Raw genomic sequence first — 18,102 nt, 5'->3', positions numbered from 1 at the left:
GCTCTTTGGGAGGCTGAGGCGGGCCGATCACGAGGTCAGGAGATCTAGACCATCCTGGCTAACACGGTGAAACACTGTCTCTACAAAAATACAAAAAAATTAGCAGGGCATAGTGGCGGGCACCTGTAGTCCCAGCTACTTGGGAGGCTGAGGCAGGAGAATGGCGGGAACCCAGGAGGTGGAGCTTGCAGTGGGCCGAGATCGCGCCACTGCACTCTGGCCTGGGCGAAGAGTGAGATTCCATCTCAAAAAAAAAAAAGAAAAGAAAAACCTTGGATGTATCTATGGCCATACCACCCTGAAAGCATCTGATCCTCGTCTCATCTCGGAAGCTAAGCAGGGTCGGACCTGGTTAGTACTTGGATGGGAGACCACCTAGGAACACAGGGTGCTGTAGGCTTGGGCTGGGCACGGTGGCTTACACCTGTAATCTAGCACTTTGGGAGGCTGAGGAGGGTGGATCACCTGAGGTCAGGAGTTTGAGACCAGCCTGGCCAACATGGTGAAACCCTGTCTCTACTAAAAATACAAAAATTAGCTGGATGTGGTGGTTTGTGCTACTTGGGAGGCTGAGACAAGAGAATCGCTTGAGCATGGGAGGCGGAGGTTACAGTGAACTGAGATTGCACCACCGCACTCCAGCCCGGGTGACAGAACGGGACTCCATCTCAAAACAAAACAAAACCATCCATGGAAACGTTCCTACCTGGACTTAGGGTGGGAGAGGGAGAGTTCTCCCTGACAGGGTAAAAGAAGCCTTGACTTGGCCGGACGCGGTGGCTCACACCTGGAATCCCAGCACTTTGGGAGGCCAACTCGGGTCAATAACCTGAGGTCAGGAGTTTGAGACCAGCCTGGCCAACATGGTGAAACCCCATCTCTACTAAAAATACAAAACATTAGCTGGGTGTGGTGGCACAAGCCTGTAATCCCAGCTACTTGGGAGGCTGAGACAGGAGAATCGCTTGAACCCGGGAGGCGGATGTTGCCGTGAGCCGAGATCGTGCCTGCCCTCCAGCCTGGACAACAAGAGCAAAACTCCATCTCAAAAAAAAAAAAAAAAAAAAAAAAAGCCCTGACATTGACCAGGTCTGGGCCTGAGACTGGAAACCTCTAGGGTTGGAAACTCGTAAGTCAGGGACCCTCTGGGCATCACCACAGGGAGTTCAAAGACAAAACTTCCTTTTGGATTTAGAAGAGCTTTAAGAGCACCTGTTGTTGGTCAGCACCTGCAGCTTCCTTGCAGGACAAGACCAGCAAGGCTCCCTACTTTCCGAGAGCTTCTGTCCTAGTGGGTGGGATACATTAAGTAAACTAACAAAGGAGGCCAGGTGGGGTGGCTCACGCCTTTAATCCCAGCAATTTAGGAGGCTGACCAAGGTGGGTGGATCGCTTGAGCCCAGGAGTCTGAGATCAGCCTGAACAACATAGTGAGGTCCCATCTGTACAAAAAATAAATAAAAATGGTAGAAGAATTAGTCAGATGTAGAGGCACGCACCTGTAATCCCAGCTACTCGGGAGGCTGAGGGACGAGAATCGATTGAACCCGGGAGGCGGAGGTTGTGATGAGCCGAGATTGCACCACTGCAGTCCAGCCTGGGCAACAGAGCGAGACTCCATCTCAAAAATAAGTAAATAAGTAAATAAAAATGAGCTGAGTGTGATGGTGTGCACCTGTGGTCCCAGCTACTTGAGAGGCTGAGACAGGAGAATCGCTTCAGCCTGGGAGTTGGAGGCTACAGTGAGCCATGATTGCACCACTGCACTCCAGCCTGGGTGGCAGCTCAGAACCCGGCTTTTAAAAACAAAACAAAAAAAAGACAAACGAAAGAACAAGGTAATGCCAGTTTGTGACAAGTGCTGTATATATAACAAAGCAAGGTGAATCGGTAGCAAGGAACAAGGGGTTCCTTGAAGACCTCTTTGAGGAAGGGACCTTTGAGAAAGGTTGTCTCTCCTTTGGAGTGACTCTTCCTGTCTTCCTTCCTCCCTTCCTTCCTTCCTTCCTTCCTTCCTTCCTTCCTTCCTTCCTTTCTCTCTTTCTTTCTTTCATGGAGTTTTGCTCTTGTTGCCCAGGCTGGAGTGCAATGGCGTGATCGCTGCTCACCGCAACCTCCGCCTCCCTGGTTCAAGCAATTCCCAGCCTCATCCTCCAGAGTAGCTGGGATTACAGGCATGCGCCACCACTCGACTAATTTTGTATTTTTGGTAAAGATGAAGTTTCTCCATGTTGATCAGGCTGGTCTTGAACTCCCGACCTCAGGTGATCTGCCTGTCTCGGCCTCCCAAAGTGCTGGGATTACAGGCATGAGCCATTGCACCTGGCCGTCTTTTTCTTTCTTTATTTTTTTGAGATGGAGTCCTGCTCAGGTTGCAGTGCAATGGCATGATCTGGGCTCACTGCAACCTCCGCCTCCTGGGTTCAAGCAATTTTCCTGACTCAGCCTCCAGAGTGGCTGGGATTACAGGCGCCCACCACTGTGCCTGGCTAATTTTTATATTTTTAGTAGAGACGGGGTTTTGCCATGCTGGCCAGGCTGGTATTGAACTCCTGCCTTAGCCTCCCAAAGTGTTGTGATTACAGGTGTGAGCCACTGCACTAGGCCTTCGCCTTCGCCTTCTCCTCCTCCCCCTCCTCCTCCTCTCCCCACTTCCCCCTTCCTCCTCCCCCTCCTCCTCCCCCTCCCCCTCTTCTTTTCCCCCTCCTCCTTCCCCCTCCTTCCCTCCTCCTCCTTCCCCCTTCCTCCTCCTCCCCCCTCCTCCCCCTTCTTCCTCCTTCCCCCTTCCTCCTCCTCCCCCCTTCCTCCTCCTCCCCCCTTCCTCCTCCTCCCCCCTTCCTCCTCCTCCCCCTTCCTCCTCCTCCCCCTCCTCTTTCCTTCCTTCCTTCCTTCTTCCTTCCTTCCTTCCTTTCTTCCTTTCTCTCTCTCTTTCTCTCTTTCTTTTCTTTCTTTCCTTTCTCTTTGCCCCTCCTCCTCCTCCCTCTTTCCCCTCCTTCTCCTCCTCCCTCTTTCCCCTCCTTCTCCTCTTCCTCTTCCTGTTCTCCTCCTCCTCCTTTCCTCCTCCTCCTTCTTCATTCTTCTTTTCTCCCTCTGTTGCCCAGGCTGGCATGCAGTGGCACGATCCTAGCTCACTGCAGCCTTGAACTCCTGGGCTCAGGTGATCTTCCTGCCTCACCCTCCCTCCCAAGTAGCTAGGTCCACAGGCATGCACCACCACATCTGCTGAATTATTTATTTATTTATTTTATTTTTTTGTAGAGACAGAATATTACTATGTTGCCCAGGCTGGTCTGAAACTCCTGGGCCCAAGCAGATCCTACCATCTTGGCCTCCCAAAATGCTGGGATTACAGGCATGAGGCACCATGCCTGGCCTACTTCCTGTCTTCTGAGAGGTTTCTTGGGATCTGTGCCCTGGGGATGTTTGCAACCACATGCTGAAATAAGCTTTTTTTGTTTTGTTTTGAGAGATGGAGTCTCACTCTGTCTCCCAGGCTCTGCAGTGCAGTGGTGCGATCTCAGCTCACTGCAACCTCCACTGGGTTCAAGTGAGCCTCCCAGCCTCCTGAGTAGCTGGGATTACAGGCATGTGCCACCACACCTGGCTAATTTTTGTATTTTTAGTAGAGATGGGGTTTTGCCATGTTGGCTGGGCTGGTCTCAAACTCCTGACCTCAGGTGATCTGCCTGCCTCGGCCTCCCAAAGTGCTGGGATTACAGGTGTGAGCCACTGCGCCCGGCCTAGCATCTTTTTTATTTTATTTTTTTGAGACAGAGTCTCGCTCTGTTGCCCAGGCTGGAGTGCAGTGGTGTTAGCTCACTGCAACCTCCGCCTCCCGGGTTCAAGCCGTTCTCCTGCCTCAGCCTCCTGAGTAGCTGGGATTACAGGGTCGAGGAAATTGAAGTATTTCTCCACCAGCTCCTGTCTGTCCCTGTCTAAGGGTTGCTCCAGAGAAGGGAGGTGGAGAGGTGTTAACTCTCTGGCACTTCTGAGTTCCCTGCCCACAGGGACTGTGAGTGCTCAGGGATATGGACAGGGTGGCATGGTACCTGCTGTAGATATAGATTTACCTGCCGCAGGTATAGATGCACCTGCTGCAGGTATAGTTATACCTGCCACAGGTATAGATGCTGAGTGGGATGGCTGAGTCATAGCACACCAACGCTCAATCCTTTCCAATTATTTATCAGAAAGGCTGTCCACTTTACATTCCCATTGCTACTGTGTGAGTCTTTCCACATGATAATATCTAGCTTAAAAAAAATATGGGCCAGGCACGGTGGCTCATGCGTGTAATCCCAGCACTTCGGGAGGCTGAGGCAGGAGGATCGCTTAAGCCCAGGGGTTTGAGACCAGCCTGGGCCACAGCGCGACCTGAGACCCCGTCTCTACAAAAAAAAAAAAAGCCAGGCATAGTGGTGCATGCCTGTGGTTCCAGCTATTTGGGAGACTGAGGTGGGAGAAGTGCTTAAGCCTGGAAAGTTGAAGACTTAAGTTGGAGTACAGTGAGCTACTATTGTACCACTGTACTCCAGCCTGAGCAACAGAGTGAGGCATCATCTCTAAGAAAGAAGATATATTTTTTCAATTGGCTTTTAAGGTTTCTCCTGAAATTAAAAGAAAAAAAATTAAATTTTGGTCCAATATAATATAAAATTGACCAGTTTAATTTTTTTTTAAATTTTGGAGATGAGGTCTTGCTCTGTCACCCAGACTGGAGTGCAGTGGTTTCATCATAGCTCACTGTAGCCTCGAACCCTTGGGCTCAGGTGATCCTCCCCACTTCAGCCTCCCAAGTAGCTGGGACTACAGGTGTGTGCCACTGTACCCAGCTATTTTTTAGATTTTCTTTTTGTAGAGACGGGGTCTTGATATATTGCCCAGGCTGCTCCTGAACTTCTGGTCTCAGGTGATCCTCTGGCCTTAGCCTCCCAAAGTGCTGGGATTATAGGCGTGAGCCACTGTGCCCAGCCATTGTAACCATTTCTAAGTGTGCAGCTCAGTGGCATTAAGCATATTCACATGGTTGTCCAACCATCACCAACATCCATCTCCTGAACTTTCTCATCTTCTCAAATTGAAACTCTGTCCCCATGAAACACTAACTCCCCACCTCCCTCCCATAACCCCTGGCACCCACCATTCTACTTTCTGTCTCCCATGAATCTGACTCCTCTAGGGACCTCCTACAAGTGGAATTATACAGGATTTGTCCTTTTGTGTCTGGCTTATTCCCCTGAGCATGATGTCCTCATGGTTCATCGATGTCACAGCATGTCACAAATCAGAATTTTCTGCCTTTTCAAGCCTGCGTAATATTCCATTGTATGGATGAATCACATTTTATCTATTTACCCCTCTGCTGGTGGACGCTTGGGGGTTGCTTCCACCTTTTGGTTCTTGTGAATACTGCTGCTATGAAAACGATTGTACAAATATTTCTTTCTTTTCTTTTCTTTCTTTTTTTTTTTTTTTTGAGATGGAATCTCACTTTGTCACCCTGGCTGGAGTGCAGTGGTGTGATCTCAGCTCATTGCAACCTCCGCTCCCGGGTTCAAGTGATTCTCCTGCCTCAGCCTCCCAAGTAGCTGGGATTACAGGCATGCACCACTACGGCTGGCTAATTTTTCTATTTTTAGTAGAGAGGGGGTTTTGTCATGTTGGCCAGGCTGGTCTTGAACTCCTGAGCTCAAGTGATCTGCCTGCCTCAGCCTCCCTAAGTGCTGGGATTGCAAGCATGAGTTACTGCACTGGGTTTAGCTGTACCAGTTTACATTCCCATCAACAGGATACTTGTGTTCCAATTTCTCCACATGGCCCCTCAGTACTTGTTATTTACTATCCAGCTTCTAAGATTTTGGAATGTGAGTTAGCTATTACTTTGTAACAAATTACCCCAAAATTTACTAGCTTTAAAAAAGTATGTATTGGCTGGGCTGCAATGGCTCACACCTGTAATCCCAGCACTTTGGGAGGTCAAGGTGGGTGGATCACTTGAGGCCAGGAGTTCAAGACCAGCCTGACCAACATGGTGAAACCCCGTCTCTACTAAAAATACAAAATTAGGGTCTGGGCATGGTGGCTCACGCCTGTAATACCAGCACTTTGGGAGGCTGAGGCGGGTGGATTACGTGAGGTCAGGAGTTCAAGACCAGCCTGGCCAACATGGTGAAAACTTGTCTCTACTAAAAATACAAAAAATTAGCTGGGCGTGGTGGAGGGCACCTGTAATCCCAGCTACTCAGGAGGCTGAGGCAGGAGAATCACTTGAACCCAGGAGGTGGAGGTTGCAGTGAGCCGAGATCAAACCACTGCACTCCAGCCTGGGCAACAGAGCAGGACTCCGTAAAAACAAACAAACAAACGAACAAACAAAACCAACACAACACAACACAAAACAAAACAAAAAAGCCCCTCACTGTTTAAAATATATATATATGGAGCGGGGGTGGCCGAGGGGGAAGAGTGTGTGTCTGCGGGAGAAAGAGGAGAATCGCCCCAGCGGCCTCGGAAGCCCCAGGGAGTGGAGGCTCCTGCCGTGGAGCCACGTGGTGTATGTGTGGTAACACCGTGTCTATGCCCCTCTCACCGATGCTGCCACCGTGTCTGGAGCTGAGCGGGAAACAGCTGCGGTTAGTTTTTTACATGGACTTGGAGACACAGGGCACAGCTGGGCTGACGCCCTCTCCGCCATCCGGCTCCCTCACATCAAGTACACCTGTCCCCATGCGCCTAGGATCCCTGTGACTCTCAACATGAAGATGGTGACACCCTCCTGGTTTGACCTGATGGGGCTGAGTCCAGATGCCCCAGAGGACGAGGCTGGCATCAAGAAGGCAGCAGAGAACATCAAGGCCTTGATTGAGCATGAAATGAAGAACGGAGCCGGGCGCGGTGGCTCAAGCCTGTAATCCCAGCACTTTGGGAGGCTGAGGCGGGCGGATCACGAGGTCAGGAGATCGAGACCATCCTGGCTAACACGGTGAAACCCCGTCTCTACTAAAAACACAAAAAATTAGCCGGGCGTGTTGGCGGGCGCCTGTATTCCCAGCTACTCGGGAGGCTGAGGCAGGAGAATGGCGTGAACCCAGGAGGTGGAGGTTGCGGTGAGCCGAGATCGCGCCACTGCACTCCAGCCTGGGGGACAGAGAAAGACTCCGTCTCAAAAAAAAAAAAAAAAAAAAAAAAAAAAGAAATGAAGAACGGGATCCCTGCCGATCAAATCGTCCTGGGAGGCTTTTCACAGGGCGGGGCCCCGTCCCTCTACACGGCCCTCACCTGCCCCCACCCTCTGGCTGGTATCGTAGCGTTGAGCTGCTGGCCGCCTCTGCACCGGACCTTCCCCCAGGCAGCTAAATGCAGTGGCAAGGACCTGGCCATCCTCTAGCGCCAGGGGGAGCTGGACCCCATGGTGCCCTGACGGCTGAGGAGCTCTGGTCTGTTGTCACATCTGCCAGGGTCCAGTTCAAGACATACCCGGGTGTCATGCACAGCTGCTGTCCTCAGGGAATGGCAGCTGTGAAGGATTTCTTGTGAAGTTGCTGCCTCCTGTCTAACTAGTCGCTGGCCCCAGTGGGGTGTCCCAGCTCATGGGGGACTCAGCAAGCAAGCGTGGCACCATCTTGGATCTGAGCTAGTCGAACCCTCGTCCCCACCCTTCCTGACCTGTCCTTTTTCCACAGGCCTCTGGGGCAGGTGGCAAGGCCTGGCCGGGCCTTCCTTCCTGGCCTCAGCCACCTGGCTCTGTCTGCAGCAGGGGCAGGCTGCTTTCTTATCCCATTTCCCTGGAGGCAGGCCCCCCTGGCAGCAGTATTGGAGGGGCTACAGGAAGCTAGAGAAAGGGGCCCAGCCGCTGACCCACTCACTCAGGACCTCACTCACTAGCCCCGCTTTGGGCCCCCTCCTGTGACCTCAGGGTTTGGCCCATGGGGGCCTTCCAGGCCCCTGCCCTAACTGATTCTGCCCAGACAATCGTGTGTCTCCTGCCTCCACTCAGCTACTTCTCAGTCATGAAGGCGGCCATGGCCCCGATGTCCCCTTGCTGCCGTGGGCTCCCTGTCCCTGGGCAGGAGTGCTGGTGAGGAGGTGGGGCCTTTCGAGGGAGGCCTTCCCTCAGCTGTTTCCCCAAACTGGGGGGCTGGGCCCTGCCTCCCCGTTACCCTCCTTCCCTGAAGGCCTGGAGCCTGTAGGGCTGGACTGAGGTTCAGGTCTCCCCCAAGCTGTCTCACCCCGACTTCATTCCCACTCTAGAGCAGGGAGGCGGTGGGGGAGGAGTTGTGTCTCATCTTCTGTCTCCATGTGGTTTTTGGGTGTTTTTCTTGTTGTGTCCTGGATTCTGATAAAATTAAAGAAATTGCTTCCTCAAAAAAAAAATATATATCTATCTATCTATATATATATAGATAGATATATATATGGCCAGGTGCAGTGGCTCACGCCTGTAATCCCAGCACTTTGGGAGGCCGAGGTGGGTGGATCACCTGAAGTCAGGAGTTCGAGACCATCCTGACCAACATGGAGAAATCCCATCTTTACTAAAAATACAAAATTAGCCGGGCATGGTGGCGCATGCCTGTAATCCCAGCTACTCGGGAGGCTGAGGCCGGAGAATTACTTGAACCTGGGAGGCAGAGGCTGCGATGAGCTGATGTTGCGCCATTGCACTCCAGCCTGGGCAACAAGAGCGAAACTCCGCCTCAAAAATAAATAAATTAATTAAAAATTAGGGCCAAGGTCACACCATTGCACTCCAGCCTGGGCAACAAGAGCAAAACTGCGCCTCAAAAAAAAATATATATATATATGTGTATATATATATATATACACACACACACACATACATATGTATTTGTGATTTATTTATTTTTCTTTTAGAGATGGGGTCTCCTTATATTTCCCTAGCTGGCCTCAAACTCCTGGGCTCATTGGGATCTTCCTGTCTTAGCCTCCCCAGTAGCTGGGACCACAGTCGCCTGGCCCTCACCTGAGAGTCACGTGCCTAAGAGTGGCTACGCTGGGCAGTTCATTCAATATCCCTCCCCCACCTGTTCCAAGCATCCACTGATGTGCTGTCTGTCACTACAGATTAGTCGCATTTTCTAGAATGTTCTATAAATGGAATCATACAGTGCATGCTTTTTGTGGCTTCTTTTGTTTGGCGTGCTTTTGAGATTAGTCCCTGTTTTGAGAGTAGCAGTAGTCTGTTCCTTTCTGCTGCCAAGTTCCATTCCATTGTAGGGGACACTTTGATTCATGTTACTCATCCCTCTTGTTGATGGAGGTTTTGGGAGTGTTTTTATAAGAGGGCAGAGTCCAGATCCCAATTAATTACAGGGTGGGTTTTGTGTACCCTGGAGGAACCCTTGCATCATAGTGAGAAGGCAGGAGAGGCTGAGTGAGGTGGCTCCTGCCTGTAGTGCCAGCAGTCTGGGAGGTTAAGGTGGGAGCGTCACTTGAGCCCAGGAGTTTGAGACCAGCCTGGGTAACAGCGAGGCTCTGTTTCTACAAAAAATTTAAAAATTAGCCTGATATGGTGGGGCAGGCTTTAGTCCCAGCTACTTGTTTTTTTGTTGTTGTTTTTGTTTTTGTTTGTTTTTTTGAGACGGAGTCTTGCTCTGTTGCCCAGGCTGGAATGCAATGGCGTGATCTCGGCTCACTGCAACCTCTGCCTCCCAGGTTCAAGCGATTCTCCTACCTCAGCCTCCCGAGTAGTTGGCATTACAGGTGCCTGGCCACCATGCCCGGTTAATTTGTGTATTTTTAGTAGAGACAGGGCTTCACCATGTTGGCCAGGCTGGTCTCGAACTCCTGACCTCAGGTGATCTGGGTTTTGTTTTTTATTTATTTATTTTTTATTATTTTGAGACGGAGTCTCTCTGTCACCCAGGCTGGAGTGCAGTGGTATGATCTCGGCTCACTGCAACTTCCGCCTCCTGGGTTCAAGCGATTCTCACATCTCAGTCTTCTGAGTAGCTGGGACTTTAGGCACCACACCCAGCTAATTTTTTGTATTTTTAGTAGAGACAGAGTTTCACCATGTTGGCTAGGCTGGTCTCGAACTCTTGTCTTCAAATGATCCACCCACCTCAGCTGATAGTCCCAGCTACTTGGGAGGCTGTGGTGGGAGGATCACTGGAGCCTGGGAGGTCGAAGCTGCAGTGAGCTGTGAAGCCATGATGATCGTGCCACTGCACTCCAGCCTGTGCGACAGAGTGAGATCCTGTCTCAAAAATAAATAAATAGGAGGACAGGGATCTGTGTAGGTGGATGTGATTTGGAAGGAGGCACTGGGTGTGGGTGGGTAGACAGGGAACCAGGCTGGTGTCATGCCACAAGGGGTTCACACGGGTGATCATTGGTAGACTGAGGGAGAAGATAAGGCCTAGAATGATCCAATCTGGAGGCCAAAGCATGGCATTCAGCTCTGCCATTTTTCTCTGCCTTCCATTTCTGCAACCTCAAATGGGCACAACATCCCTACCCCCCAACCCCAGTTCACCCGATGCCAAGTTGCATTATCTCTTTCCTGTACATGGAGGCCCCCTGATTTCCAGGAGGGAGTGAACTGTGTGTATGAGCTTGCGACGGGGTTGGCAATGGGGCAGAGGGCGCTGGTTTCCTAATATGGTAAAAAGTGGCTGTGAGTCTGGAGGGATGTGACATCCAGGCGGAAAGCTCATGGAGGCCGTATGAGGAGGGGACTTGGCTGACAGAGGTGACAAGGCCAGACTCTTTTTTTGTGTATGTGTGACGGAGTCTCGCACTGTTGCCCAGGCTGGAGTACAGTGGCGCGATTTCGGCTCACTGCAAGCTCCGCCTCCCGGGTTCACGCCATTCTCCTGCCTCAGCCTCCTGAGTAGCTGGGACTACAGGCGCCCATCACCACGCCCGGTTAATTTTTTGTATTTTTAGTAGAGACGGGGTTTCACCGTGTTAGCCAGGATGGTCTCCATCTCTTGACCTTGTGATCCGCCCACCTCGGCCTCCCAAAGTGCTGGGATTACATGCGTGAGCCACCATGCCCTGCTCAGACTCTTCTTATAAGGAGAGGGAGCTGAGGAATGGCCGTTTCCACCCTCAGGCTTCCATCCTCTTCATGCCACAGTCCTGGAGCACAGCTCTCCACCAAGGCCCCTGCCCTGGCTGAAGTCACCAACAGGACACCTCCCACTCGCTCCGGCTGGGCTGGGATCCTTGTAAAGGATCTTCTGCGTCCTTCATTAACTTGTGTTTTTCTTTGTTTGTTTTTGTTTTTGAGACAGAGTCTCGCTCTGTCGCCCAGGCTGGAGTGCAGTGGCGCAATCTCGGCTCACTGTAACCTCCCCCTCCCGGGTTCAAGCGATTCTCCTGCCTCAGCCTCCCGAGTAGCTGGGATTACAGGTGCTCGCCAGCACGCCCGGCTAATTTTTGTATTTTTTGGTAGAGAGAGGGTTTCACCATGTTGGCCAGGCTGGTCTCGAACTCCTGAGCTCAAGTGATCCGCCCGCCTCAGCCTCCCAAAGCAGTGGGATTACAGGCGTGAGCCACCGCGCCCGGCCTTATGCATTTGTTTTGACACCTCCTAGGTCTACATAACCTTGTCCCCCGGAAGCCCAGCTCTGCCAGGAAGCCTGGGCTGACTTGACATCCCGTTAGCTGGGAGGGTGTGGAGGGTGGGCGTGCTCTACCCTGCAGACGGCTGGGTCACCTCTCACAGAATATACTGTGTCTCCTGTCGCTCTCCCTCTTATTCCTCCTTTCTTTCTTTCTCTTCCCCAAAATCTGAGGTCTACCTTGCATCCTGAAATTCCCAGGGCAGCATTCTCTTAGCAGTCCCTCGACCCCCCAACCAGATAAGGGGTTTCCTGGCGTCTGGGGAACACCTTCGGGTGTGGGGCGGGGGACGGCTGCGCCTCAGAGACCCTGGGCGGCCTAGCTTTCGCAGACGCGAAGGACTGGATAGTGCCAGGGCCACCGAGCGGCCGGATTGGTGTGTGGGCCAGAGGCGCGGTGGTCCCGCCTCCTGGTTGCCAGGGCCCAGCCTATCCGCGTCCAGGCGGTCCTTGGTGCCAGGTGGTTGTGGTGGGGGTCGGGGCAGGTGTATGTGTTGGGGAGGACAGAGAAGGACATCAGGGATTTGCTCCCCCAGTCCAAACCGTTGACTCTCTGGGTGCCTCAGGCGCAGCTGTGGAAACAGGCTTCCCCCGGACCGCGGAGAAGCCACCCCTCTCTCCAAAGCGCGCTTCTCCCCCATCCCCCTCGGCGCGCTTCCGCCGGCCGCGCTCCCGGGTCGGGATCGAGCGCGCGCCCCCGGCTCTCCCGCCCGCGGCCGAGGGGCGGGACCGGCTCGGCTCCCCAGGCGCCGCAGCCGGCAGCCCCCTCCCCTCGCCTCCTCGCCGCTGGCGGCCACCGCGTCGCTCCGGCCCGGGCCCCACCCCAGGCGACTCTGCGAGGAGCGGCCGGAGGCCGGAGGCGGAGGTGAGCGCGACGCGAGCAGGTGGAGAGGCTGGGCGCGGGCCAGGCCCGGCTGGGGGAGGGGTCGGGCCCGGGACGCGGCTCTTTGTCTCCCGGAGCCCGTTCGCGGGCAGCGGGGCCGCTCTGCCTCCCGGCAGGTGCAGGCATCCCTCGGGGAGGCCGGGGGAGGCCGCTGGGGGATGGCGGGGAGACCCGGGCGTGCGCTCCGGTCCCCCACATCCTGAGCCCGTGGCAGTCCCCTGCTTTCCAGGCTGGCGGTCTGAGTCCCTGAAGGGGTAAGGGGTAGGGGCGTGGAGATCGGTCCTGAATTGGAGCCGAGGCAGGGGAGGAGGTGGGCTGGGGCGGGCAGGGCCTCTTCGCTTTAGGGAAAAGCGGTGGGGGGTTGGACTTGGGGACAGCGAGGAGCAGTGGGGCTGGCGAGTGGGTGTAGGTGCGTGGGAGCCGAGCAGATGGAAGCCGAGGCCGAGGTTTGCGTGTCCATGGGTGGCGATGCTGCGAAAGGGCAGTGAGGTAGCAGGGTCCAGGTCTCTGGAGGCAGCGTAGCTGTCCAGAACCTGGGATGCGGACCGGTTTGTCTCTTCAGGTGCAAGATGGACAACAAGAGAGACAAGGCGAAGGCAGGCGCCGCCGCGCGGACGCCGACTGCTCGCCCTCCTGGACTTCTGACCCCCAGGCCCCCAGGCTCTCCTCGACCCCCTCCCCCAGTAACTCCGGCAGCCCTCCGAGTTCTGGGAGCTGCGGGAGCAGTGGGGCGAAAGCCTCTGGCAGAGCGAGCGGGGGGCATCGGCGGGGCCACTCTTCCCGAGTCTGCTCCCCGAGCGGGACCAACACGGAGTGCTGGGACAAGTTCCCGAAACCCAGGTACCCCAGCCTCCTTCCTCAGCTCCGCCCCCATCTTCCCTCCCCCTTCCAATACCTGTCCAGTCTCACCTCCACCGCCACCTCTCCGGGGCACCTGTGACTCGGCCTTCTCCCCGCAGCCTCCAGGCCCCCAGCCTCTGGGAGAGGGGAGAGAGCTCCTCCTGCCAAGAACACCAGCCCAGGCCCTGTTTCTAGCCCAGGGCGTGCCAGCGGGACCACCAGGTAACCTGCTCCCTCTCCCCCAGTCTCCTAAGCCAGAGTTAGAGTCACAGAGTCTGGAACCTTTTATTTTACACGAGTTGGGGCGCGGGAGCACTTGCAGGTCACTGGGCACAAATTGGGTGAAAGCCATTATTGGTCCTCAGAGAGGGCTCATGCCCATTTCACAGATGGGAAAATAGGCTTGGGAAGCCAAACAAGGACCTAGGCCTAAGCGTGGCCCCTTCTGTCTCCAGGCCAGGCCCTCTTGGTCAGAAGGGACTCCGGATCCCAGCGGAGGAAACTGTGGCCAGAGAAAAAGCTACAGAGGCTCCCAAAAGGAGTGCCCTCAGCGCTGGGGCACGGAGAGGTACGTGACCTGGAGAAGAGTGGGGTTCCTGGGCAGCGAGGGGGGCCGCCTCAGAGGTATCAGTGACCCTTGGCCTTCTACTTTTTCTCCAGACACTTCCGGGCCTAACCCAGGAACCCCCTCCCCGGCCATGGCCCGTCGGTCCCGGGCTGCGGGCACCGAGGTGGGGCTCCCCCGGCCAGCTCCGAGTGCCCGGCCACGGCCCCCGACAGAGGGCCCCCGGAAATCAGTGAGCAGCACCTCGGAGCACAGTACCACCGAGCCAAGCCCGGCTGCCAGGAGGCGGCCCAGCGCTGGTGGGGGTCTCCAGAGGCCGGCCTCGCGCTCCCTGAGCTCCAGCGCCACCCCTCTCTCCTCCCCAGCCCGTTCTGGGCCCTCAGCCCGCGGAACACCCAGGGCTCCTGCGCATTCCTCGCAGCCCAAGCCGAAAGGACTGCAGGCCCTGCGCCCCCCTCAGGTCACACCCTCAAGGAAGGACGCAGCCCCAGCACTAGGCCCGCTTTCTTCCTCTCCTTTGGCCACACCCTCTCCATCGGGTACCAAGGCAAGACCCGTACCGCCTCCGGACAACGCAGCCACTCCCCTGCCAGCCACGTTCCCTCCCTCTCCACCGGTAACGCCCCCTCCGCCAGCCGCTCTCCAAAGCCAGGCCCCGCCCACCCTGCCGGCCACGTCCCACTCGTCGAGGCTTACCTGTCAGTTGGCCACGCCCCTTCCTCTAGCCCCTCCTTCTCCCTCTGCTCCACCCTCTCTGCAGACCCTCCCCTCTCCACCAGCCACGCCCCCCTCGCAAGCGCCACCCACACAGCTGATTACATCCTTTCCAGAAGCAGGCGTCTCTTCCCTGGCCACAGCCGCTTTTGTGGCTTCAGTCTCTCCATCAGTTTCATCCCCTCTGCAGAGTATGCCCCCCACCCAAGCTAATCCAGCGTTGCCCTCTCTTCCGACTCTCCTCTCTCCCTTGGCCACACCTCCTCTGTCAGCCACGTCTCCTCTACAAGGCCCTGTTTTTCCGGCAACATCTCTGGGGAATCCGGCTTCTCCCCTCGCCACACACCCTCAGCCAGGACTTTCTGCTCTGACCACGCCCCCTCCGCAGGCCTGTCCTTCCCCGTCTCTGCCCTCTCCCCAGGCCACGCCCCACACTCTGGCCACTCTTCCTCTGCAGGACTCTCCTCTTCTGGCCACATTGCCTCTGCAGGCCTCTCCCTCTCCTTTGACCACAGTCTCTCTGCAGGATCCTCCTCTAGTTTCTCCCCTTTTGGCCTCACCGCCTCTGCAGGCTCCGCCCCACCCACAGGCCCCACCTTCTATGACTACGCCCCCTATGCAGGCCCCGCCCTCTCCCCAGACCATTCCCCCAATACAGGTCCAACATTCTCTGACCTCACCGTCTCTGCAGGCACCTCCCTCTCCTCTGGCTTTGTCCTCTCTGCAGGCCACAACTTCTTTGGGCTCACCCACTCTGCAGACCACACATTCTTTCCTGACGATGTCCCCTCGGCAAACCCAAGCTTCTTTGACCTCACCTTCTCGGCCGGCCTCTACTCCCCCTGATTCACCCCCTCTGCAGGCCCCTCTTTCCCTTCCTGCCTCACCCCCTCTGCAGACTTCTCTCTCTCCTGCTGTCTCACCCCTAAACTCACCCCTGACCATACCCCCTCTGCAGGCGCTATCTTCTCTGGCCTCCGACTCTCCTCAGGCACCTCCCTCTTCCCTGACCATGCCCCCTCTGGAGACCCAATCTTCCCTAACCCTGCCCTCTCTGCAGACACCTCCTGCTTCCCTGACCACACCCCCTCTGGAGAACCTACCTTCTCTAGCCCCGCCCTCTCTGCAGACAGCTTCTGCTCCCCTGACCACACCCTATCTGGAGACTCCACCTTGTCCAGCCCCACGCCCTCTGCAAGCACCACCTTCGCCATTGACCACGCCCCCTCCGGAGACTCCCTCTTCCATAGCCACGCCTCCTCCACAGGCCCCACCTGCTCTGGCCTCACCCTCTTTGCAGGGCATACCCTCTCCCCCTCTGTCTCCTTTGGCCACGCCCCCTCCACAGGCCCCACCTGCCCTGGCCTTGCCTCCTCTGCAGGCCCTTCCCTCTCCCCCTGCCTCACCCCCTCTGTCTCCCTTGGCCACACCCTCTCCACAGGCCCCAAATGCTCTGGCAGCGCACCTTCGGCAGGCCCCTTTCTCTCCCCCTCCCTCACCCCCAGTGCAGGCCCCTTTCTCTCCCCCTGCCTCACCCACAGTGTCTCCTTCGGCCACGCCCCCTCCACAGGCCCCACCCTCTCTAGCCGCACCTCCTCTGCAGGTCCCACCCTCTCCCCCTGCCTCTCCCCCAATGTCTCCTTCGGCCACGCCCCCTCCTCTCCCCCAATGTCTCCTTCGGCCACGCCCCCTCCACAGGCCCCACCCCCTCTTTCCGCTCCTCCTCTGCAGGTCCTGCCCTCTCCCCCTGCCTCACTCCCAATGTCTCCTTTGGCCAAGCCCCCTCCACAGGCCCCACCCGCTCTGGCCACACCTCCTCTGCAGGCCCCTCCTTCTCCGTCTGCCTCACTCCCTGGGCAGGCCCGTTTCTCACCCTCTGCCTCACCCACAATGTCTCCTTTGGCCACGCCTCCTCCACAGGCCCCACCTGTTCTGGCAGCGCCCCTTCTGCAGGTCCCTCCCTCTCCCCCTGCCTCACCCACCCTGCAGGCCCCACGCCGCCCCCCGACCCCGGGTCCGGATACCTCCGTCTCGGGCCCACGGCTGACCCTGGCGTTGGCCCCCGGCCCGCCGCCGCCGCCCTCGCGCAGCCCGTCCAGCACGCTGAGCGGCCCGGACCTGGCCGGCCACAGCAGCAGCGCCACGAGCACGCCAGAGGAGCTGCGTGGCTACGACAGCGGGCCGGAGGGCGGCGCCGCAGCCTCCCCGCCCCCCGACGCAGAGCTCGCCGCCTGCCACCCCGCTGCCTGGAGTCGAGGCCCAGCTCCGCCGCTGGCTTTCCGCGGAGCCCCAGGTAAGGGGCACCCCAGACCCGCCCTGGCTGTGGGCGGGGTCGGAGGCGAGGCTTCGCAGCTCGGGGACGGGACAGCTGGGTCCGGGGCGGAGCTTAGACAAGGAGGCGGGACCTTGAGGCAGGGGCGGGGCTTATCCCCCCCACGGCCCACCTGGCGTCTCTCCCCGCAGGTGCGCAGCTGCCGTGGCCTCCTGCTGCCGGACCGGGCTCTGCTGACGGTCTGTGCACCATCTACGAGACTGAAGGGCCCGAGTCCGCGACCCCCGCCCCAGGCGCACTGGATCCGGGGCCCAGTCCCGGCGCAAGCGGTGGGAAGGCGGCGGCTGGGGCCGGGGCGGGGACGTCCTCGCGGAGCCCGAAGCAGGCGCGCCTGGGCGAGCTGCCACTGGGGGCGCTGCAGGCGAGCGTCGTGCAGCACCTGCTGAGCCGGACGCTGCTGCTGGCGGCTGCCGAGGGTGCCGCGGGCGGCAGCGGCGGGGGCTCAGGAGGCGCGGGGGGTGGTGGCGTCACGGGGGGCGCCCGGGCTGCGCTCAGCGACGCCGAACTCGGCCGCTGGGCCGAACTACTGTCTCCCCTGGACGAGTCCCGTGCCAGCATCACCTCCGTCACCAGCTTCTCTCCGGACGACGTGGCCTCCCCGCAGGGTGACTGGACCGTGGTGGAGGTGGAGACCTTCCACTGAGCCAGACCACAGCCCCGCCTACTACACCCCACCCCTGCCTTAGGATCCGCCCCTCCGGGTACGCCTGTTTGTTTTAGACCCGGTCTCCACTGCCCAGGAGCCCCGCTGGGTGGATTAGTCTTAGCTCCCTAGAGCCTGAGCCTTTCGGCCCAGGCTCCACCCCTGCCTTCGGCCTCGGAGGCTCGGGACCTACCCACAGCTTTGACCTAGGCCCGCCCCTCCAACTCCGCCCCTTTGGCCTAGGACACGCCCCGTTTCCCCGAACCCCGCCCCGTGTCCAGTGTATTGCCCACCCCGAACAGCCTGTTTGCAATAAAACTGGGACACTGGGGCTTGCACACCTTCGCTGTCACAGAGGGCTGGGGCTGCGGGCCTCCAGCGGGCTGAGCGGTGCGGGGGGCCAGGCCAGATAAGGCCTTGCTGGCGGCTGTGCGCGAACCGGTTGGAGCTCTGGATAAAGTGCGGTTTTCCTCTTCTGGGAGAGAAGGGGCAGGCCAGGTGGGGCTAGGGCGGGGCCCTGCTGAGTCCCGGCCA

The 18,102-nt window shown here is 57.3% G+C and overlaps 1 protein-coding gene and 2 pseudogenes across 1 annotated transcript; all 3 read left to right on the top strand.

Annotated features, from left to right (window-relative positions):
• Positions 1 to 280: 280 nt before the first annotated feature.
• On the top strand, positions 281 to 400 carry LOC116479834 (5S ribosomal RNA; annotated as a pseudogene).
• A 6,058-nt stretch (positions 401 to 6,458) lies between these two features.
• LOC116478372 (acyl-protein thioesterase 2-like) lies at positions 6,459 to 7,556 on the top strand (annotated as a pseudogene).
• Positions 7,557 to 12,622: 5,066 nt separating this feature from the next.
• Positions 12,623 to 17,895, top strand: PRR36 (proline rich 36). Its single transcript, XM_058425918.1, is given in 7 exon segments — positions 12,623 to 12,728; positions 13,037 to 13,314; positions 13,434 to 13,536; positions 13,770 to 13,882; positions 13,975 to 16,251; positions 16,254 to 16,886; positions 17,057 to 17,895. Coding segments are annotated over 6 exon segments (3,909 nt in total). The 5' UTR covers positions 12,623 to 12,728; positions 13,037 to 13,043; the 3' UTR covers positions 17,569 to 17,895.
• The last annotated feature ends 207 nt before the right edge of the window (positions 17,896 to 18,102 follow it).

Source organism: Hylobates moloch, unplaced genomic scaffold (assembly GCF_009828535.3).
Source record: "Hylobates moloch isolate HMO894 unplaced genomic scaffold, HMol_V3 SCAFFOLD_12, whole genome shotgun sequence".
NCBI classification, from domain to species: domain Eukaryota; kingdom Metazoa; phylum Chordata; class Mammalia; order Primates; family Hylobatidae; genus Hylobates; species Hylobates moloch.
This window is presented reverse-complemented; position numbering and strand designations above follow the sequence as displayed.